This window comes from Aquarana catesbeiana, linkage group LG05 (assembly GCF_042186555.1).
Source record: "Aquarana catesbeiana isolate 2022-GZ linkage group LG05, ASM4218655v1, whole genome shotgun sequence".
Classification (NCBI taxonomy): domain Eukaryota; kingdom Metazoa; phylum Chordata; class Amphibia; order Anura; family Ranidae; genus Aquarana; species Aquarana catesbeiana.
The window spans coordinates 631084866-631109994 of record NC_133328.1 but is presented as its reverse complement, the minus strand read 5'-3'; the positions used below and the strand labels follow the sequence as shown (position 1 = coordinate 631109994).

At 46.0% G+C, this 25129-nt stretch overlaps 1 protein-coding gene across 5 annotated transcripts in view; it reads left to right on the top strand.

Annotated features, from left to right (window-relative positions):
• Nucleotides 1-25129, top strand: part of LOC141145556 (microtubule-actin cross-linking factor 1, isoforms 6/7-like) — a 166680-nt gene that overhangs the window by 122123 nt on the left and 19428 nt on the right. For 3 of the 5 annotated variants that reach the window (XM_073632345.1, XM_073632344.1, XM_073632342.1), the window contains exons 31-37: nt 635-823; nt 5475-5586; nt 5825-5994; nt 15368-15530; nt 19487-19641; nt 19780-19854; nt 24616-24733. In XM_073632345.1, coding sequence (XP_073488446.1) covers nt 635-823; nt 5475-5586; nt 5825-5994; nt 15368-15530; nt 19487-19641; nt 19780-19854; nt 24616-24733 — 982 coding nt within the window. Of the gene's footprint in view, nt 1-634; nt 824-5474; nt 5587-5824; nt 5995-15367; nt 15531-19486; nt 19642-19779; nt 19855-21652; nt 22436-24615; nt 24734-25129 lie in introns of those variants that run through there. The other 2 variants (XM_073632343.1, XM_073632346.1) reach the window with 2 other exon arrangements.

Here is a 25129-nt window from a genome sequence, read left to right as displayed (position 1 = left end):
GCATGTTATTTATCTGTAAAATCCTCCCTTGTCTGAACTTACAAGAGACCTGAGACTACTGCTGTGTGCCTTGTGTCGCCATCTTGATTGAAAGATCAGCATCCCCAGTGGACTCAATTGACATGCTATAGCAGAGGTCTCCAAACTTTCTATACAAGGGACCTGTTTACTATCCTTCAGACTTTTTTTTTTTTTTTTTGGGGGGGTATGGCCAGTGGGAGTAGAAAAGGTCCCAATGTCAGTGGGGAAAGCAATGCCCCATCTTTGGTATCAGTGGGAGCGATTGTTCCCCATCTTTGGTGTCATTGGGAGAAATTACTGTATGCCCCAATATTGGTGCCATTGGGAGAAATTGGAAACCTGGTGCTGGTGTAGTGAAGTCACATAATATCCCATAGACTATAGACCTGTCAACCAATCATAGCCACAACCACCATATTACCCATAGTCTCCAGAAAACATAAGGTTGGTAGTCTTATGACTGTTCTAGAGGGGGGTAAGCCATAGTCTCCAGCAGTTTATTTTCCTAAAATCCCACATTTACTACTGATGCTATGAGTCTCCACCATCATTCAGAGGTCCTCCAGTCTCTGGTTGTCACACTGACAGCTGAGTATTGTTTGTCACTTTGCAGGTGGTGTCCTGGGCCAAGCAGCAGGGAGGCCGTATCCAGGCACAGATTCAGTCCTTGGCAGCAGAACGTGAGGAGGTTGGTCGACTCATGGACTGGATAACGGCTGCAGAGGAAGCGTTGAGTTTACGGGATCAGGAGCCCCTGCCAGAAGACATGGATGCTTTGGGGGAGATCATCTCACAACATTCAGTAATATTCATCACTGTAATATGAACATGACAACTGTCTATCCTACATCTCACATTACAGGACTTCCGTCTCTCCTACATCTTCCATCACAGGGCAACTGTTCATCCTACATCTCACATCACAGTACAACCATCCATCCTACATCTCACATCACAGTACAACCATCCATCCTACATCTCACCTCACAGGACAACCATCCATCTTACATCTCACATCACAGGACAACCATCCATCCTACATCTGACATCACAGGACATCCATCCATCTTACATCTCACATCACAGGACAACCGTCCAACCTACATCTCACATCACAGGACAACCGTCCAACCTACATCTCACATCACAGGACAACCGTCCAACCTACATCTCACATCACAGGACAACCATCCATCCTACATCCCACATCACAGGACAACCATCCATCCTACATCTCTCATCACAGGACAACCATCCATCCTACATCTCTCATCGCAGGACAACCATCCATCCTACATCTCACATCACAGGACTACCATCCATCCTACATCCCACATCACAGGACAACCATCCATCCTACATCTCTCATCACAGGACAAACATCCATCCTACATCTCTCATCGCAGGACAACCATCCATCTTACATCTCACATCACAGGACAACCATCCATCCTACATCTCACATCACAGGACAACCGTCCAACCTACATCTCACATCACAGGACAACCGTCCATCCTACATCTCACATCACAGGACAACCATCCAACCTACATCCCACATCACAGGACAACCATCAATCCTACATCTCTCATCACAGGACAACCATCCATCCTACATCTCTCATCACAGGACAACCATCCATCCTACATCTCACATCACAGGACAACCGTCCATCTTACATCTCACATCACAGGACAACCGTCCAACCTACATCTCACATCACAGGACAACCGTCCATCCTACATCTCACATCACAGGACAACCGTCCAACCTACATCCCACATCACAGGACAACCATCCATCCTACATCTCTCATCACAGGACAACCATCCATCCTACATGTCACATCACAGGACAACCGTCCATCCTACATCTCACATCACAGGACAACCATCCATCCTACATCTCTCATCACAGGACAACCATCCATCCTACATCTCACATCACAGGACAACCATCCATCCTACATCTCTCATCACAGGACAACCGTCCATCCTACATCTCACATCACAGGACAACCGTCCAACCTACATCTCACATCACAGTACAACCATCCATCCTACATCTCACATCACAGGACAACCGTCCAACCTACATCTCACATCACAGGACAATTATCCATCTTACATCTCACATCACAGGACAACCATCCATCCTACATCTCTCATCACAGGACAACCATCCATCCTACATCTCTCATCACAGGACAACCATCCATCCTACATCTCTCATCGCAGGACAACCATCCATCTTACATCTCACATCACAGGACAACCATCCATCCTACATCTCACATCACAGGACTACCATCCATCCTACATCCCACATCACAGGACAACCATCCATCCTACATCTCTCATCACAGGACAAACATCCATCCTACATCTCTCATCGCAGGACAACCATCCATCTTACATCTCACATCGCAGGACAACCATCCATCCTACATCTCACATCACAGGACAACCGTCCATCCTACATCTCACATCACAGGACAACCATCCAACCTACATCCCACATCACAGGACAACCATCAATCCTACATCTCTCATCACAGGACAACCATCCATCCTACATCTCTCATCACAGGACAACCATCCATCCTACATCTCACATCACAGGACAACCGTCCATCTTACATCTCACATCACAGGACAACCGTCCAACCTACATCTCACATCACAGGACAACCGTCCATCCTACATCTCACATCACAGGACAACCGTCCAACCTACATCCCACATCACAGGACAACCATCAATCCTACATCTCTCATCACAGGACAACCATCCATCCTACATGTCACATCACAGGACAACCGTCCAACCTACATCTCACATCACAGTACAACCATCCATCCTACATCTCACATCACAGGACAACCGTCCAACCTACATCTCACATCACAGGACAATTATCCATCTTACATCTCACATCACAGGACAACCATCCATCCTACATCTCTCATCACAGGACAACCATCCATCCTACATCTCTCATCACAGGACAACCATCCATCCTACATCTCACATCACAGGACAACCATCCATCCTACATCTCACATCACAGGACAACCATCCATCTTACATCTCTCATCACAGGACAACCATCCATCCTACATCTCACATCACAGGACAACCATCCATCCTACATCTCACATCACAGGACAACCATCCATCTTACATCTCACATCACAGGACAACCGTCCAACCTACATCTCACATCACAGGACAACCGTCCATCCTACATCTCACATCACAGGACAACCGTCCATCCTACATCTCACATCACAGGACAACCATCCATCCTACATGTCACATCACAGGACAACCGTCCATCCTACATCTCTCATCACAGGACAACCATCCATCCTACATCTCTCATCACAGGACAACCATCCATCCTACATCTCACATCACAGGACAACCATCCATCTTACATCTCACATCACAGGACAACCGTCCAACCTACATCTCACATCACAGGACAACCGTCCATCCTACATCTCACATCACAGGACAACCATCCATCCTACATCTCTCATCACAGGACAACCGTCCATCCTACATCTCACATCACAGGACAACCGTCCAACCTACATCTCACATCACAGTACAACCATCCATCCTACATCTCACATCACAGGACAACTGTCCAACCTACATCTCACATCACAGGACAATTATCCATCTTACATCTCACATCACAGGACAACCATCCATCCTACATCTCTCATCACAGGACAACCATCCATCCTACATGTCACATCACAGGACAACCGTCCATCCTACATCTCACATCACAGGACAACCATCCAACCTACATCTCACATCACAGGACAACCATCCAACCTACATCTCACATCACAGGACAACCGTCCAACCTACATCCCACATCACAGGACAACCATCAATCCTACATCTCTCATCACAGGACAACCATCCATCCTACATGTCACATCACAGGACAACCGTCCAACCTACATCTCACATCACAGTACAACCATCCATCCTACATCTCACATCACAGGACAACCGTCCAACCTACATCTCACATCACAGGACAATTATCCATCTTACATCTCACATCACAGGACAACCATCCATCCTACATCTCTCATCACAGGACAACCATCCATCCTACATCTCACATCACAGGACAACCATCCATCTTACATCTCACATCACAGGACAACCATCCATCCTACATCTCACATCACAGGACAATTATCCATCTTACATCTCACATCACAGGACAATTATCCATCCTACATCTCACATCACAGGACAACCGTCCAACCTACATCTCACATCACAGGACAACCATCAATCCTACATCTCACATCACAGGACAACCATCAATCCTACATCTCACATCACAGGACAACCGTCCAACCTACATCTCACATCACAGAACATCCATCCTCAATCTCACATCACAGGACAACCATCCATCTTACATCTCACATCACAGGACAACCATCCATCCTACATCTCACATCACAGTACAACCATCCATCCTACATCTCACATCACAGGACAACCGTCCAACCTACATCTCACATCACAGGACAATTATCCATCTTACATCTCACATCACAGGACAACTGTCCATCCTACATCTCACATCACAGGACAACCGTCCAACCTACATCTCACATCACAGGACAACCGTCCAACCTACGTCTCACATCACAGGACAACCATCCATCCTACATCTCACATCACAGGACAACCGTCCATCCTACATCTCACATCACAGGACAACCATCCATCTTACATCTCACATCACAGGACAACCATCCATCCTACATCTCACATCACAGGACAACCGTCCATCCTACAACTCACATCACACGACATCCATCCTCAATCTCACATCACAGGACAACCGTCCATCCTACATCCCACATCACAGGACAACTGTCCATCCTACATCTCACATCACAGGACAACCGTCCATCCTACAACTCACATCACACGACATCCATCCTCAATCTCACATCACAGGACAACCGTCCATCCTACATCTCACATCACAGGACAACCGTCCATCCTACATCTCACATCACAGGACAACCATCCATCTTACATCTCACATCACAGGACAACCATCCATCCTACATCTCACATCACAGGACAACCGTCCATCCTACAACTCACATCACACGACATCCATCCTCAATCTCACATCACAGGACAACCGTCCATCCTACATCCCACATCACAGGACAACTGTCCATCCTATATCCATCCTATATCTCACATCACAGGACAACCTTCCATCGTACATCTCACATGGCAACACCAAGAGCCATCCTCTCTGTCTCATGTCCAGATAACTAATTCCTTGATTTTTCTAACGTTTTATAATATTTTATAGACACTCATGTATTTCCTTAGACAGTTATGTAGGCAATAAAAGTGAAATGTATCCCTCTGACTCATTCCAGGTGTTTATGGAGGAGCTGAGCTGGAAGGAGCCTGAGGTGGAGAAAGTCACCAAGAACTGCAAGCGTAAAGTGACTGATACACGAGCAACAAGTACACGCAAGACCATTGCCAGTGAGTGACCTAATCAAATAAACAATACATGCCATGTACACTAGCCAGAGATTTTCCTCTATATATTTTAATTTCTACTTGGATATTACCCTGCTCCCTAATTCTTCATCCTATTGTGGGATAGTTATCTTGTTAGTTTGGGGTATTGCTGGTATCGGTCCACATTCTGGGCCGCTTTTATCATGCAGTTGTGCTCTCCGTCTGGGAGTTCGGATGTAATTACTGTTTGTTGTTTCAGAAAGACAAAACTTGGTGAAATCGCCCCAGACTGGCCCCTCCATTCCTCTCCTGGACCTCGCCCCGCAAACCCCACATATGGCACAGCTCCTCAACCGCTGGCAGCAGCTCTGGCTCCTCGCCTTGGACCGCCAGTGCCGCCTTCAGAATGCCCAACAGCGGCTCCACGAGGTGAGCACGTCCAATGTCTGCACATCCAGGGTGGTGATAAGACTCCAGAAGGTTTGAGCTGCAGTCTGGTTATTTTAGAGGTTCAAGTATATCACCTATGGAATCACCAGAGAAAGTGAAAACATTGCTATTAGGAAGGTGACATGATTTTTACATTTTATGTCCAGCCAAAACTTTTCTTTCTAGTTCTGGATAGTTCAAGAAAGGATTTGACCACCTGCCAGGTTCTTATTGCTGTATGTGTCTCCACTGGGGGGGGGGGGGGTGACCAGGTGACCATTGTCAGGTGAACAGAAAGTAATGGGAAATTTAAGAGGGGTACATTTGGAACACAGACCAGTCACTAGTGGTGTTCCACAAGGCTCTGTACTAGGTCCTGTTCTGTTTAATCTATATGTAAGTGATAAAACTAAGGGTTTGTTGGGCAAGGTATGTCATTTTGCTCATGATACAAATGTGTGTAATACGGTTGATATCCCCGAAGGTGTCTGTAACATGGCATTGCTGGAAGATTGGCCAAAGCAGTGGAGACTGCAGTTCAATGTTTCTAAAATGAAAAGCCTCTGGCGAAAAATAATCAATTTAGAGAGTACAGCATCGGGGGTACAGTATTCACCAGCACTTTTCGGGTTCACCACCTTTCAGGTACCTTTTTCAGATGATTGAAAAATGAGCAAACTGTGTGGCTATGCAGTTGGAAAAGCAAATAGAATTCTAGGGTGTATCACTAGAGAAATCACCAGCAGGAGGAAGGAGGTCCTGATTCCTCTATATAGATCTTTATATCACTAGAAGGATCACCAGCAGGAGGAAGGAGGTCCTGATTCCCCTAAATAGATCTTTAGATCATTGGAGGGATCACTAGCAGGAGGAAGGAGTTCCTGATTCCTCTATATAGATCTTTACACCACTAGAGGGATCACCAGCAGGAGGAAGGAGGTCTTTATTCTTCCATATAGATCTCTATATTCACTAGAGGGATCACCAGCAGGAGGAAGGAGGTCCTGATTCCTCTATATAGATCTTTACACCACTAGAGGGATCACCAGCAGGAGGTCCTGATTCCTCTATATAGATCTTTATATCACTAGAGGGGTCACCAGCAGGAGGAAGGAGGTCCTGATTCCTCTATATAGGTCTTTATATCACTAGAGGGGTCACCAGCAGGAGGAAGGAGGTCCTGATTCCTCTATATAGATCTTTATATCACTAGAGGGGTCACCAGCAGGAGGAAGGAGGTCCCGATTCCTCTATATAGATATGTAAGCAGCCCATGATAAATTACTTTTTATTTGTTCAACCAGTGTGTTGAATGAAAAATACCCTGACCTGATTTCCCCACCCACACATTTGAGGCTGGTCCCTGCTGAACCACATATATAAGTATGTTGTTTACTATCAGGAATGTAGAAGAGACAAGTAACAGGGCAATTTATTACATAAACTGACAAATCGGGATTTTTTCAGTTATACGTCATGAGTACTAGGGCTGCTCTTGTACTCAAAACTTGGCAGTTAAAGTAATTAATTCCCCTGTAAAGTCGGTTGACTTCAGCCAGGATAGTGCACTTCAGCACGGCACTTGTGATTCCCCAGTTCCCATCCCCACGTCCCATTGAGTCCATCTGAGGCAAAGAGGAGACTGAGTTAGCCTGAGCGGTGCCTATAGACTAGCTATTACAGTCACACCAAGACTGGCCGGAAGCCTTGCGTGACACAGGTCACATGACTGCGGGGATGCAAGACTTCCCCAATCACCTGAATGAAAAGCGTGCTGGTCAGAGGTCATTCTACAGGCACTGGAACATAGGGATGGTCCACAGGACCCCAATATTATTTTAACATTAATATACAGGATTTACAGTGCCTTGAAAAAGTATTCATACCCCTTTGAAATGTTCCACATTTTGTCATGTTACAACCAAAAACGTAAATGTATTTTATTGGCATTTTATGTGAAAGACCAACACAAAGTGTCACATAATTGTGAAGTGGAAAGAAAATGATAAATGGTTTTCAAATTTTTTTTTACAAATAAATATGTGAAAAGTGTGGGGGGGCATTTGTATGGCGCCCCCCGGAGTCAATACTTTGTAGAACCTCCTTTCACTGCAATTACAGCTGCAAGTCTTTTTGGGGATGTCTCTACCAGCTTTGCACATCTAGAGAGGGACATTTTTTGCCCATTCTTCTTTGCAAAATAGCTCAAGCTCTGTCAGATTGGATGGAGAGCGTCTGTGCCACAGATTCTCAATTGGATTTAGGTCTGGACTGTGACTGGGCCATTCTAATACATGAATATGCTTTGATCTAAACCATTCCATTGTAGCTCTGGCTGTATGTTTCGGGTCGTTGTCCTGCTGGAAGGTGAACCTCCGCCCCAGTCTCAAGTCTTTTGCAGACTCTAACGGGTTTTCTTCTAAGATTGCCCTGTATTTGGCTCCATCCGCCTTCCCATCAATTCTGCCACCACCATGTTTCACGGTGGGGATGATGTGTTCAGGGTGATGTGCAGTGTTAGTTTTCCCCCCACACATAACGTTTTGCTTTTAGGCCAAAAAGTTCAATTTTGGTCTCATCTGACCAGAGCACCTTCTTCCACATGTTTGCTGTGTCCCCCCACATGGCTTCTCGCAAACTGCAAACAGGACTTCTTATGGCTTTCTTTCACCAATGTCTTTCTTCTTGTCACTCTTCCATAAAGGTCAGATTTGTGGAGAACACGACTAATAGTTGTCCTGTGGACAGATTCTCCCACCTGAGCTGTGGATCTCTGCAGCTCCTCCAGAGTTACCATGGACCTCTTGGCTCTTCTCTGATGAATCCTCTCCTTGTCCGGCCGGTCAGTTTAGGTGGACGGCCATGTCTCGGTAGGTTTGTAGTTGTGCCATACTCTTTCCATTTTCGGATGATGGATTGAACAGAGCTCCGTGAGATGTTCAAAGCTTGGGAGATTTTTTTATAACCTAACCCTGCTTTATACTTCTCCACAACTTTATCCCTGACCTGTCTGGTGTGTTCCTTGATCTTCATGGTGCTGTTTTTTCACTAAGGTTATCTAACAATCCTCTGAGGGCTTCACAGAACAGCTGTATTTATACTGAGATTAAATTACACACAGGTGGACTCTATTTACTAATTAGGTGTCTTCTGAAGGCAATTGGTTCCACTAGATTTTAGTTAGGGGTATCGGAGTAAAGAGGGCGGAATACAAATGTACGCCCCACAGTTTTCACATATTTATTTGTAAAAACATTTGAAAACCATTTATCATTTTCCTTCCACTTCACAATTATGTGCTACTTTGTGTTGGTCTATCACATAAAATCCCAATAAAATACATTTACATTTTTTGGTTCTAACATGACAAGATGTGGAATATTTCCAGGGGTATGAATAATTTTTCAAGGCACTGTAGATAATGCCAGTTTTACTTTAAAGGGAGACATTACAGATACAATACAATTTAATAAAAGAGAGCTAAGAGAAGGCCCCGCTTCTGAGAGCTTGCAATCTAAAAGGGAGGGACAAGTGAAACAAAAAGTAATAACTGAGAGGGATGAGTTGGTGAAAGACAAAGTTAGAAGGAGGTGAGATCGGCTTTCCTTAAAAGATGGGTTTTCAGGGATCGCCTAAAGGTGGATAGTGCAGGACAGGGTATTGAATCAAAATTCCAGTCAGTAAGATTTTCTTCCCACAGTGGCCCGAATCGCATGTTTGTCTAATGACTAAGGTCTGGACATCACAACCCCCCCACATTTATATCACAGTCCCCTTTATTACATCAGTGTCCTCAGTCCCCCTGCACATCACAGCCCCCCATTTACATCAATGTCATCAGTCCCCCCTGGACATCAGAGTCCCCTGTCACATCACAGCTTCTTCCTCTTTATGTCACAGCCCCCCCCCCCTTTATATCACAATATCACATTCCCTCCCCTTTTATGTCACAGCCCCCCCCCCCCCTTTATATCACAATATCACATTCCCTCCCCTTTTATGTCACAGCCCCCCCCCTTTACATCACAGTTACACCTATGTCACAGCCCCTCCTTTTAGGTCATGTCAGTGTCCCCCACCCCCTTAGCCCCCTTTCACAGCTCCCCTTTATAACAGTTTCCTCACCCCCCCCCCCCCCCTTTATAGCAGTGTTCTCACTCCCCACTTTATAGCAGTGTTCTCACCCACCACTTTACAGCAGTGTCCTCACCCCCCACTTTATAGCAATGTCCTCACCCCCCCCACTTTATAGCAGTGTCCCCCCCCCACTTTATAGCAGTGTCCTCACCCCCCACTTTATAGCAGTGTCCTCACCCCCCACTTTATAGCAGTGTCCTCACCCACCACTTTATAACAGTGTCCTCGCCCCCCCACTTTATAGCAGTGTCCTCACCCCCCCCACTTTATAGCAGTGTCCCCCCCCCACTTTATAGCAGTGTCCTCACCCCCCACTTTATAGCAGTGTCCTCACCCCCCACTTTATAGCAGTGTCCTCACCCACCACTTTATAACAGTGTCCTCGCCCCCCCACTTTATAGCAGTGTCCTCGCCCCCCCACTTTATAGCAGTGTCCTCACCCCCCACTTTATAGCAGTGTCTTGGCCCCCCCACTTTATAGCAGTGTCTTGGCCCCCCCACTTTATAGCAGTGTCCTCACCCCCCACTTTATAACAGTGTCCTCGCCCCCCCACTTTATAGCAGTGTCTTCACCCCTCCTTTATTGCAGTGTCTTCGCCCCCACTTTATAGCAGTGTCCTCACCCCCCACTTTATAACAGTGTCCTTGCCCCTCCACTTTATAGCAGTGTCTTCACCCCCCACTTTTTAGCAGTGTCCTCACCCCCCTACTTTATAGCAGTGTCCTCACCCCCTCCTTTACAGCAGTGTCCTCGCCCCTCAATTTATAGCAATGTCCTCACTCCACACTTTATAGCAGTGTCCTCACCCCCCACTTTATAGCAGTGTCCTCACCCCCCACTTTATAGCAGTGTCCTCTCCCCCCCCCCCACTTCCTTTTCAAAGCAGTGTTTTCATGTCTACCTTAGACAAGGCAGGTCTGGAAAAAGGGTGGGAGCTGCCCAGCCTTTCTTATTAACAAGCTGGTGATTGGTTGCTAGGACTGCCCAGAGTCCTAGCAACCAATCAGTCGCTTGCAGCTCCTGCACTTAGTCCAGACCTGCGCAGTCCCTTTCATGCCAATTGGGATACAGCAGCTGCACAGATACAGCTGCTGATCCCAATTTGACATTCATGTGGGAGCAGGTGAGTTTGGGGGCCGTAACAAAATCCAGTGTGGACCAGTCAGGGACTCTGTGATTCATGGCCAGATTGGTCCCATACACCAGTGCAAGAATAAGTTCCTTTAGCACTGAAGGCAAAAATACCAGCGTGCGCCCCATCCCCACCCCTTATGTGAGCTGCAAACTACTTCAGCAGTTCAGGTTGCAGGTTCTGATGATTTTTGTGCCCCCCACCCCTGCTGAAGCCCTCAAGGCAGCTGCCTCTTTTCTGCTGTACACAGATTAATCGTTCAGCTATGAACTGGCAAATTAGGCATTTCTATAGAACTATATTTTTATAAGACGGCGTGTATGATCGGAGGTTAAATGAGTGCCTGGTACAGGAGGGATAACATTCCTCTGCAGGGAGTGACAGCAGACAATGCTGGGGTGTGAAGAGGTGATCAGGGAGGACAGAAAGAAGCATTTCCTGTAAAGACAAAACTTCGGTATGGGGAGGATAGGCCCTGAGAGACGAAAGGCTTTGTATGCTTCAAAGTGGACCTGTCTCTGAACATTCAAGTACATCAATCGCTCCATCAGTTATCTCCATGAAGAAACTGCATCTTGGTGTAATTATTTAAAGCTAAACCCTGGGCACAAAAACTTCCGTCTATATATATATTCCTCAATAGTCAGGAAGGATATAAATCCACTCTGTGTGCACCAAATGCCTTTGCAACCCCAGATATTACCTTGTAAAAATAGCAGCGACATCATCATCACTGTGCTGTACATAGGCTGTGCAGAGAACAGAGCTGAGGAAGGGGCCCAGCAGGCCCCACCCACTACAGGAAACTTCAGGAAGGGGCGGGGACAAGACCAGTCACCCTGCACAAGGAGAGAGATCAGCAGTGAGCGGTCTTTATTACAGGAAGTCTCCCACTGGAATCCTGCACAGATCCAGAAAAAAAAGCACACCAACAGATGATAAATGCTGACCCCGGAGTTATAGCAAGACTATACAGGTTGTAAAGATATGTATAGTTTGACTAGATGTTTAGCCGTTCACCCCTTCTTTTACTTAATGCTGGCTATTTATAAAAAAAAATAGCTGTGCCTATGTCTCAAGCATTTTGCCCAGCAGTTACATGTAATTCCTCTAATTTTGCCTAATATGTTTATTTCCTATGATTGTCAGCGCCATGTAGTGGCCATAACTTGGTATTTTTCTGAGTGAGTATTTCAGGAACGCACCACATTATGGCCACTAGATGGAGCTGATGATCAAAGGAAACAAACATATTAAGCAAAACATAGGGATTACTTATGATGGTTGTGCAAATGCTCGAGACATTCCAAATAGACCCTTTTAAGTATTCAGCCCATTAATATAATCTGTTCCAGGGCCGCCATCAGGGGGAGACGGCCCATACACATACGTGTAGGGGGCCTGGGTGTCCCGAGGGGCCCGGCCACCCAGGCCTCAACCAATGAGACCGAGTTGTTGCTGCTGTACTAACTAGCAATTGCTAAAGCAAGGAGGCCGCAGCCAGAGGGATATCTTTTTGCTAGATTGGGATGCTTCTTTGCTAGATTGGGATGTCTCTTTGCTGAATATATGGGGCTATCTCTTTGCTGGACTTGGATGACTGTTTGCTGGATTGAGATGTCTCTCTGCTGACTATATGGGGATGTCTGTTTGCTGGATTGAGACGTCTTTTTGCTGAATATATGGGGATGTCTTTTGGCTGGATTGGGATGTCCTTTTACTGAATATATGGGGATATCTCTTTGCTGGTTTGGGATGTCTCTTTGCTGAATATATTGAGATGTCTCTTTGCTGGATTGGGCTGTCTCTTTGAACATATGAGGCCATCTCTTTGCTGCATTGGGTTAATTTTCATATATTAAGTTGTAAGAATGTTAAAATAAAAGTGGGTGCACTCGGTGGGATGGCCGGTGGAACTGCCAGTGGGCGGACCCTGGGGAATGTCGGTGGTTAGGCCGGGGGGGGGCAGACGTAAAGCTGTGGAAAGGGCCCAAAAATCTCTGATGGCTGATGTGTTGTGTGCTGATTTTGATGAGTTGTGGTCGTGTGCTTATTTTGAGCAGTTTGGGAATGGCCTCACCAGCTGTCATTTGAGTTGCATTGTATAAGTTTGAGCCCCTCTCTGTTGGTGACATCACCTACCCATGGTGTAGACAGCTGAACCTGAGATTTCCCAAAGTGTTACACAAGTCCATCAAGATAGATGGCATCTAAGAGAAGAAGATATGTCATTGATTTTTAAGAGGGGGCAAGGCATAGAAGAGACCAACAAAAGAACAACAAAGGACCAGTCTCCAGTATTGCCTTTGGTCTCCCTGTAGCCGATAATTTCCCAATTACTGACTTACCATGCCTTGTCTTCACCTTACGTCTATGTGGAGGCGGCCATCTTGGTAAAGGAGCAGGGCTTTGCTTCCTCATGTGAGAGCTGCCCCCCTGATGACTGGTGGAGTAATGTTAGAGGTGGAGGAAGCACAGATCCCCAAAAAGGATGAAGCAGATACAAAGAGATCTTGGCACTGCACGTCCTCAGGTACAGCTTCCTCTCCAGCAAGGAGAACAGAGAGCAACACAGTAGTTACATCTCCAAATCTCACTCCAAATCTGGTGAGACTATCAGTCAGAGGCAGCAGTGCCTTGGATGATCTCACACTGTTGATGTAAAGCTATGAGGCTACAGAGGAGGAGTGTCTAGGCACAGGAAGTGCATTTTCATGAGGAATTTCAGACAATAGGCAGATTTTTCAGGGCATAGGTTCAATTTATGTTTCTAGATGTTCTCTATGTAGCACCCTCCTAGTATAGTGTAGGCTGTTAGGTAAATGTACCTGTAATCAGTGGAGCAGGGGTTGATTATTTAGGGGTGATCAGTGTTTCACAGGCTGCTGTTCTGTTGCTTCTCCCTGTCTTCCAGAGCAGTGGTCTCCAAACTGCAGCCCAGGGACCAGGTGCGGCCCTTTGCTTGCCTTTATCCGGCCCTTGGGGCACTATTCTTCCTATTGACACCAACAATGGGGGCATAATTCTTGCCACTGCCAACCAACAATGGAGCACTATTCCTCCCACTGATACCAATTATGGGAACACTTCTGCCCACTGACACCAATGGTAGGGCACTATTTCTCCCACTAAAGATGTGGACTTGTTTACTCCCACTGACACCAGGATATTTTCTGCTTCAGACTACTACTACTTGTCTGAAGGATAGTAAACTGGATCCTTGTTTAGAAAGTTTGGGGGCCCCTGTTCTATAGGATTCCAGAAGTAGAGCGGGAGGAGGAACAAAGCAGACAGCTTTAATATTTATGGAACTCCAGCCAATCCCTGGGAAGGTGTGCACAGAAGGTGGTGAGAGAGCCTATAAATCTGATGCCTGAGCAGCAATTGCAATGTTCCTGGGTAAAGTTCTGCAGGAGGAAACCCCTGTGAGAGGGTGCTCTTCCCCGTGGTGCAGGGTCCTAGAGGAAGCCTTGAGAAAGACATCAAGGTCCCAGCTTGGTTTAGCTGGGGGGGGGGGTATTTTTAAATTAATGTCTGGGGATAAAGTTGGGCCTGGAAAAGCTGAGGGGAGAGAAGGGAGGAAGTTGGTGGGAAAGAGTCCAGCTGTCCTATGGTGGTGTGAGTCTAGATCTCCCTAGCTAGGAAGAGCCTGGTAAATATCGTCAGGAGGCTATATGAGTAGATGACCCTAGTGCTGAGGAAAAGTGACTGTGTATAGCTTTTTAACTCTGGAAGGAGTACAGGTCACCTTCAGCATAGAGATCCTGTGGGACATTCAGCAGTTGTACAGTGCAGCCAGAAATCGAGGAGTCCTCAAATTATCAAGTTTTCGGGGTATCCCATGCTTCCTCTCCCTATCCCACTCACTCACTCATGCGTATTCTTGGTGTGAAGGCATTGGTGGGCAAAGCATATACTGTAGCTCCTAATGAAAGCAGTAGGAAAGGAAGGGATACACCATACAATATTTTGTTATCTGGGTCTAAGACAATTGTGACATTTTCAGTGGGAATAATAAAAGAAAATGCTTCCTTACATTCCCCATGTATCTGTGCTTGGCTGTTACTCATTCCTTCTGCTCTCCATTCTCTTTGCTCCTCCAGCTGCAGGAATTTGCACATTTTGACTTTGCGGTGTGGCGGAAGAGATACATGCAGTGGATCGGCCAGATGAAATCGCGGATTCTGGACATCTTCCGAGGAATAGACCGAGACCAGGATGGACGCATCAGCCAGCGGGAGTTCATGGACAGCGTGCTCTCCTCTCGTGAGTGACCGCTCTTGTCTGATATTCTTTAACCATCCGGTCATGGTAGTGAGGTTTTACAACCAAACTAGTAACAGCACTTGTGGAATATAAACAAAAAATTGTGAACTAAAAAACCGTGAGCAGCAAGCACGCTATGAGATATTTATTATAGCAATCTAATATATACAAATAATGTGCTGTGCTAAAAAACCATATAAATGCCTTAATAAACAGTAGTGAATTAGAAATTCCAATAATCAGTGAAGAAGATTGCAAGAAGGAAGAATCCAATCTTTATGTAAACTCCAATTATAACAATCATAACTCACTTAGAAAATGTAAAGAGGTCCACACTGTCAGCCTCCCAGCATTTCCCTCTACATGATAGGTCATCTATTAATAAATGCATGCAAGGATATGCCAATAGAAAGAGAACCACACAATGTAAAAACTGCCATATATTTATTAACACCAATAAAATTGCACTTACAAGTGCCCCAGAAGATGTCATCTGTGACAACGTGTAGGCAGGACCCTGTTGTGATGTGATAACGGATTCTGGAAGCGAAATGGAGGTACAGAGCTTTGAATGTGATTTGGTATTTTACACGGCACTGTTTATAATTCTTACTTGTAAGTGCAATTTTATTGGTTTTAATAAATATATAACAGTTTTCACACGCCAAACTTTTCACATATTTATTTGTAAAAAATGTTGAAAACCATTTATCATTTTCCTTCCACTTCATAATTATGTGTTTGTCTATCACATAAAATCCCAATAAAATAAATTTACGTTTTTGGTTTGTAACATGACAAAATGTGGAATATTTCAAGGGGTATAAATACAGTACTTTCTCAAGGCACTGTACAAAAAGTAATAACTGTGGGGGATAGGCTGATGGAGAAAATAAAAGTACAGTTGTTAGGTGGAGGCAGAATAGGCTTCTCTGAAGAGAAGGGTTTTCAGGGATCACCTAAAAAGTGGATAGAGTTGGAGATAGTCAGACAGATTGAGGTAGGGAATTCCAAAGGATGGGAGAGGCTCCGGAGAAGTCCTGGAGGTGAACATAGGATGACACAATGGAGCTAGAGAGCAGGAGGTTTTGGGAGGAATGAAGAGAACGATTTGGGTTTTTTTTTTAGACTAGGCTAGTGATGTAGCTGGGGGCCGAGTTGTGGATGGCTTTGTAACTTATTGTTACTATTTTGAATTAAATTTGTTGGGTGAGTGGCAGCCAATGAGGGGATTGGCAGAGCGGAGTAGCAGACACCGATTGGTTGATAAGGTGGATGAGCCTGGCAGCAGCATTCATGGACTGAAGGGGGGATAGCCTATTCAAAGGTAAGCCAATGAGGAGGGAGTTGCAGTAGTCGAGGCGAGAGATCACCAGGGAGTTAATTAGGAGCTTGGTGGTGTCATTAAGAAGGGGCGAATTTTGGAGATGTTGCGGAGGTTGAAGCGGCAAGCTATGGACAGCGATTGGATGTGGGGATGAAAAGAGAGTTCAGAGTCCAGGATCACAACATCTAGCACCCAGGCATGGGGACGGGTTGACGGTTGTGCCATTAATCTTGACAGAGTCGAGAGTCAGGGGGAGGGGCACGTGGCGGAGGAAATATTATGAGTTTGGTTTCGGATAGATTGAGTTTGAGGAAATGGTGTGACATCCAGACAGATATTTCTGTTAGTAAATTAGTGATGTGTGAGGAGACTGATGTTGTGAGCTTAGGGGTAGAGAGATAAATTAGGGGGTCTTCAGCATAGCAATGATATTGAAAATGATATTGTAATTAAAGAGTCATATTTATTTGATAAGCAGAATTGACTCTCATTTTTGGTGGTGGCTTCACGAAGGGGGATTCACATGAAGATTGGATTCTTCCTTCTTGCAATTTTCTTCACATACTGATTATTGGACTTTTTAATTCACTACTGTTTATTTAGACACTTACTGTATATGGTGTTTTAACACAGCATATTATTTGTATATGCATTGAGCTGCAGGTCTGTGTTTCATTGGCAAGGCAGCCATATAGAGTTCCCACCGGTATGTCACCACCCTGGCCAGAGTATATGGGACTTCTTTCCAATTATATTAATAGGAAACAAGTAATAAGGCTGGTATTTTTTTCCCAGGAAAGGTGGTAGCCTTATGGCAAAACAAGGCAGATATTTTACCAGGTGTGATGACAGATTTAAATTGATTTGGCTTCTACTGTAGAGGGCTGCAAACTCGGATCCCAGACAGGAAAAATTTTCGAACAGATTGTATTTTATGTCCAGCATGCTCCATGGACATTGTGACCAGCTTAAAGAACTAATAGGCTTTTACAGAGAGCTAAAAAGATCAATAGCGTCAGGGGGAACTTATCTGAGAGACAGAAATTGCTCATTTCTCAAGGAACCCCTAGCAACCTCTAGTCTAGAGGAACCTTAGAGGTCCATGGAACCCTGGTTGAGGAACCCTGCTCTAGGCATTTCTCCCATCCAATTGTTAACCTATTTTCTTGTCTCTTTAGCATGGGAAGGATGCAGTTGTCACATCATATAGGAGTGTGTGCTGCATGTGGTAGTGGGAGGGGCCACTCCACCCTGCACGTGGGGGTACATTTCATGTGTGCTTGCTCAGCAATGCCAGGGATCAGGCGGGGGCTGCATTCATGTGAAAATCCAACATCATGGCGGTAGCCCGACTTAGAGATGATCCGTACATGGCGTGCAGTAGTAAATATACAGAGTCCCCTGTGAAGTGTCTTGTGCCTTGTCACTATACACCTTCCTCTTATTGTATATTGCATTTAGGAGGGAAAGCGCTGAGCCTATGCCCACTCCTGCAGTCCAGCGTACCTCTGCCACCTCACTCCCATTGACAAAATTGGGTCCCACCAAGCACAAGCGCGGACCTCATGCATGCTCTCACTTAAATCCTTCACTCCCCCTTACCATGCAGCTAAGTATATGGGGTCTCCATACCACGGGTTTAATCCTGGATTCTTTGAGGAACCGACCGCCAATCCCCTATGCCAGGTACCACCCTTCATGACCAGCTGCTTTGCACTTTGTACTAGTTACTGGTTACCCATAGCAACTGCATTCCTCCTCCACTTGCCCTGCTGAGTTAACCTTCTAGTAGTAGTTAACTCCACATGTGCTTTACTGACCCTGTTCTTTCATACGCCAGAAACCATCATGCACCCCCTTGAATAACTTCAGACCAGGCTTGGAACAGTTTGGTAACTTTACTGCAACTTTTCATGGCAGAACAAATAACAGATACAACATAGTTCAGGCCCTAAACTAGTAGACGTGGCTGCCCAGGCATACCTTTGCAGTTGTTAGTCCATGACTGGCGATCTCCAATAACTGGTAGTGTCCACCAGAACCCCAGGAAATCTAGTACGGATTACATGCTGGCTCTTGAACCCTTAGACTCTGTGAACTTGGTGTATTCCCCTGCTCTCAAATTCCCATGGTCCACTGAAACCGGACCCTCCCCTTATTTATGTATCACACAGGGTGAAAGGCCAATCCAAGACCAAAAGCCCAGAGACTAAGGTTCTGGAAGTTAACCCTTTCCCCAGCCTGGGCAAGCCAACTACCTTACTAGTGCATAAAACCCACACTGTAGACAAACTTCCTAAACTGTCCCATCCCCAACATGCCTGTGAGGTCATGGGAAAAGCTGGCCCAAGAGATGTTTGGCTTGAGTCCAGCAGCACAATATTGGGGTAGTACCAACGATTCCTACTGGTACCAATTCTAATGACTACCTAGCAGCCCAAGATGTCGGAGGACTAAACCACCTAGGCAGGGGCATTTGTTTGCCAGGGACAGGCCCCTCAAAACAGGAACAAATGGCAACCATAACATTAACTCTTATGTGACTAGTTCTGATGTTTCTGGATATTGGTGGATACGGACAGTTGGAACAATGACATCTCAATGTTGTTAATTCATTTTCTCCTCCCAGGATTCCCCACCAACTCTCTGGAGATGACTGCTGTAGCAAACATCTTCGATATAAACGGAGACGGATTCATTGACTATTATGAGTTTGTGAGCGCGCTGCACCCCAGCAGAGACCCCCTGCGGAGGACCGCCGACGCTGACCGCATTCAGGACGAGGTAGGGACTGAGCTCCGCCTCCCTCAGTGGATGTACACTTATCCCCTTAGTATTCACTAAGAATTGTTTTCAGATTTGAGGAATTTAATACTCGCAAAATGCAGAACCAGCTCACAGCCCCATGTGTGTGTCCTACAGGTGAACCGACAGGTCGCTCAGTGTAACTGTGCCAAGAGATTTCAGGTGGAGCAGATCAGCGCCAACCGCTATCGAGTACGTATCATTCGCTTTCTTCATGACTTTTACAGTGGTGCCCCATAACTCCATAGAGTGGCCTTGGGCCTTGTGACTCATGCAATGCTCCTGACTAAATAAGCATTGCACGTGGTTGTATAGTAGGAGCAACCCACCCATAATTCTCAGATTAGTTATAGGTCAAGCCTATTGCTCTTACATACGCTTCTATATAGTAAAGAAATAAAAATCCAGCAGGGATGGTGGGAAACCCTCATAATAGGCACATGAAGTTTGCAGACCTGGGAACTCAGCACAGAGATTATGGGAACCCCTCAATTTGGGCACAGCAGGTGTACAGACCCGGGAACTCAGCACAAGGATTATGGGAACCCCTCATAATGGGCAGAGCAGGTGTACAGACCTGGGAACTCAGCACGGGGATTATGGGAACGCCTCATAATGGGCACAGCAGGTGTACAGACCTGGGAACTCAGCACAGGGATGGTGGGAACCCCTCATATTGGGCACAGTAGTTGTACAGACCTGGGAACTCAGCACAGGGATGGTGGGAACCCCTCATATTGGGCACAGCAGGTGTACAGACCCGGGAACTCAGCACAAGGATTATGGGAACGCCTCATAATGGGCACAGCAGGTGTACAGACCTGGGAACTCAGCACAGGGATGGTGGGAACCCCTCATATTGGGCACAGCAGGTGTACAGACCTGGGAACTCAGCACAAGGATTATGGGAACGCCTCATAATGGGCACAGCAGGCGTACAGACCTGGGAACTCAGCACAGGGATGGTGGGAACCCCTCATATTGGGCACAGCAGGTGTACAGACCCAGGAACTCAGCACAGGGATTGATTGGATCCCCTCATAATGGGCACAGCAGGTGTTTAAATCTGGGTACTCAGCACAGGAATACTGGGAACCCTTCATAATGGGCACAGCAGGTGTTCAGACCTTGGAACTTAGCACTGACATTTTACCAGGAGAATCCTAGAGATGTAGTGTAGAATTTGACATTCCAGCTGGCAGCAAATGCTAAAAAAATGGTGTAAAGCACTTTTAGAATTGTATTTATAAAGAAATTTGTATAGCAATTTGTCTTGTGAAAGTGCATGTACATTCGTTTGTAGGCGTTCCCTATACTTCATAGAGCCACCTAGTGGCCAAATGGGGTATTTTCAGTTTTAAATCAATTAAAAACATTCAAACAGCACATAAAGTAGGCTAATAATATCCTTTTGTTTTATTTTTATTTTTATTGCCCTATTCAAACCAAGTGAATGTACATGTACTTTCACTGGGTAAATTGCTATACAAATATTTGTTTATAAATAAATCGCTTAAAGTGTATGTATGGCCAAAACATTTTTTTTAATAGGATGGAGTAGGGAATGGAGAGAACCCCTTTTTTATGTATTTTTGCTGTGTGTCCTGTAGGGGAGATTTAACTTCATTTCCTGTCCTAGAGACACGACAGGAAGTGGGAGGAGATTCAAAGCGAGGGGGAAATCCTTTGTAGATAGTAGTCATCTGAACTCCCCTCCACATTTTATTGAATTTCTCATTACTGTGACATTGGTAACCAGAGCAGAGAGAGAGGAATCACCCCAGCAGGCACACAGGCAGCAATAAGGGCCTGACAGAGCGTCTAACCCTTCCATACCAAATTAAAAAGAAAAAGTTTTTCCTGTGTACATACACTTTAAGGATGGGGTGGTGGTTATAGATCATTGGCTCTCATCCTCCTCTCTTTCTTACCGTCTTCTTCTCTAATTTTCATTCTTCTCTCTTCTCCATGTTACCCGTCACCACCCCAGACCGTCATACCTCTGCCCACTTTTCCCGCATACCATGTACATGCCCTTCCATTCTGCCTGCTAAGGTGGAGCTTTCCCCACGCCCGGCGCCTCTATAGACCCCGCTCTCCCCCAGTGTCACACTTTATGATGTCCTCTTTGTCTGTGTACCCCCCCATGTCTGCTTTCTGTCCGCTGGAAGGGAACTACTTATTGTCATGACTTTTGAGTTATTGAGTTATTGTCGTGACTTTTACCTCAAAGTGATTTTTTTTAAAGTTAAATATTTACTTGCTGTTTCATATTTTAGTTTCTGAGAGTAAATCAGGCACACACTGCATGCATTGTCATCAATTTGAGGCTCTTACATCCTCATTTGTCCATATTCTAATGTACCCACAATATTTACTATATCCCCCATAGAAGAGATGTCCCTGTGTCTATATCTTCCCATACAAGAGATGTCCCTGTGTCTATATCCTCCCATAGAAGAGATGTCCCTGTGTCTATATCCTCCCATAGAAGAGATCTCCCTGCGTCTATATCCTCCCACAGAAGAGATGTCCCTGTGTCTATATCCTCCCATAGAAGAGACATCCCTGTGTTTATATCCTCCCATAGAAGAGACGTCCCTGTGTCTATATCCTCCCATAGAAGAGACGTCCCTGTGTCTATATCCTCCCATAGAATAGATGTCCCTGTGTCTATATCCTCCCATAGAAGAGACATCCCTGTGTCTATATCCTCCCATAGAAGAGATGTCACTGTGTCTATATCCTCCCATAGAAGAGATCTCCCTGTGTCTATATCCCCCCCCCCCATAGAAGAGATGTCCCTGTGTCTATATCCCCCCCCCCCCCCCCCCATAGAAGAGATGTCCCTGTGTCTATATCCTCCCATAGAAGAGATGTCCCTGTGTCTATATCCCCCCCCCCCCCCCATAGAAGAGATGTCCCTGTGTCTATATCCCCCCCCCCCCCCCCATAGAAGAGATGTCCCTGTGTCTATATCCTCCCATAGAAGAGATGTCCCTGTGTCTATATCCTCCCATAGAAGAGATGTCCCTGTGTCTATATCCCCCCCCCATAGAAGAGATGTCCCTGTGTCTATATCCCCCCCCCCATAGAAGAGATGTCCCTGTGTCTATATCCCCCCCCCCATAGAAGAGATGTCCCTGTGTCTATATCCTCCCATAGAAGAGATGTCCCTGTGTCTATATCCCCCCCCCCCCCCATAGAAGAGATGTCCCTGTGTCTATATCCTCCCATAGAAGAGATGTCCCTGTGTCTATATCCCCCCCCCCCCCCATAGAAGAGATGTCTCTGTGTCTATATCCCCCCATAGAAGAGATGTCCTTGTGTCTATATCCTCCCATAGAAGAGATGTCCCTGTGTCTATATCCTCCCATAGAAGAGATGTCCCTGTGTCTATATCCTCCCATAGAAGAGATGTCCCTGTGTCTATATCCCCCCCCCCATAGAAGAGATGTCCCTGTGTCTATATCCCCCCCCCCCCATAGAAGAGATGTCCCTGTGTCTATATCCCCCCCCCCCCCATAGAAGAGATGTCCCTGTGTCTATATCCTCCCATAGAAGAGATGTCCCTGTGTCTATATCCCCCCCCCCCCATAGAAGAGATGTCTCTGTGTCTATATCCCCCCATAGAAGAGATGTCCTTGTGTCTATATCCTCCCATAGAAGAGATGTCCCTGTGTCTATATCCTCCCATAGAAGAGATGTCCCTGTGTCTATATCCTCCCATAGAAGAGATGTCCCTGTGTCTATATCCCCCCCCCCATAGAAGAGATGTCCCTGTGTCTATATCCCCCCCCCCATAGAAGAGATGTCCCTGTGTCTATATCCTCCCATAGAAGAGATGTCACTGTGTCTATATCCTCCCATAGAAGAGATCTCCCTGTGTCTGTGTGTCTAATGACCCCCCCCCCCAATAGTAGGGACTTTCCTGTGTCTATATCATCCCACAGAAACGATCTAGAAAAGATCTCTCTGTGTCTATCCCCCCCCCCCATAATAGGGATTTTCCTGAGTCTATATCCTCCCATAGAAGAGATCTAGAGATCTCCCTGTGTCTATATCAACCCCCATAGTAGGGGTCCTCCTGTGTCTATATCCTCTTATAGAAGTGATCTTCCCGTGTCTATCCCCCCCCCCCATGGTAGGGATCTCCCTGTGTCTGTATCCCCCCATAGAAGAGATCTCCTTGTGTCCATATCAGCCCATAGTAGGGATCTCTCTGTGTCTATATCCCCCCCCTCCCCCGTTGTAGAGATCAGCTGAAACTTGTCAACATTTTTGTATTGGGGTAATGTTTTCCTGTGGAGCATGTAATGAGCAAAATACGGAGTGAAAATCTCTTCCTTAGATTTATTTTCCTTGTGTCTATAGCCTCCCCATAGTAGGGATCTACCTTGTGTCTCCATAGTAAGCATCTCCCTGTGTCTATATCCCCCCATAGTAGGGATCTACCTTGTGTCTCCATAGTAGGTATCTCTGTGTCTATATCTTCCCTATAGTATGAATCTTCCTCGTATCTCCATAGTAGGTATCTCTGTGTCTATATCCTCCCTATAGTATGAATCTTCCTTGTGTCTATATCCCTAAAATTGGGTAACCTCTATGTGTCTCTTTTCCACCATAGTGGGTATCCCCCTGTGTCTACCCCCCCCCCCCCAGTATTTTCCTTGTGTCTGGATCCCCCACCCCATAGTAATTATCTTCCTGTGTCTATATCTCGCCACAGTAGGGATCTTCCTGTCTATTTCCCCCCCATTGTAGGGATCTCCCCTGTGTCTATATCCTCAAATTATAGGGATCTTCCTTGTGTCTATAGCAAAATAGTAGGGATCTTCCTTGTGTCTATACCCTCCACCAGTTCAACTTTCTCTGTAGCTCCCTCTGATGGACATTTCGCTCCCTGCACCCCTCTCCTCGCTGTGTCAGATTGTCAGTTTGTGTCTCTCTCAGTTTGGCGAATCACAGCAGCTGCGCATGGTGCGGATCCTGCGGAGTACGCTGATGGTGCGGGTCGGAGGCGGCTGGATTGCGTTGGATGAATTTCTGGTGAAGAATGATCCATGTAGAGGTGAGCCCCAGTCCCGAGGACCAGTCATTCCAGTTCTGTTGGTGCATTGGAACTCTTTTCACCGCCAGGCGCGCGGAACAGAAAAATCTGCCTAAACTAATATCGGGTACCGCACGCCGCAGCTGATTCTTATCAGAGATAGACAGCGGAGGCGTAAACTTTGCATTTTGTCTCCAAATGCAATGAAAATGTATATTTTATACTGACTGTGACTAACAGAGAATGTTTGAATGAAAGCACAAAACAAACACAGCAAATGGCACTCAGGGTTCAAGAATGTAAAATCAAAGAGCACAAAAGACGTCGGTCTGTGAAATGACCCCATATTGTCCCTGAACCGTCACTGCAGGACGGATGACTGGCAGGTGGAGCCCAACCTTACATCATTAGATCTGG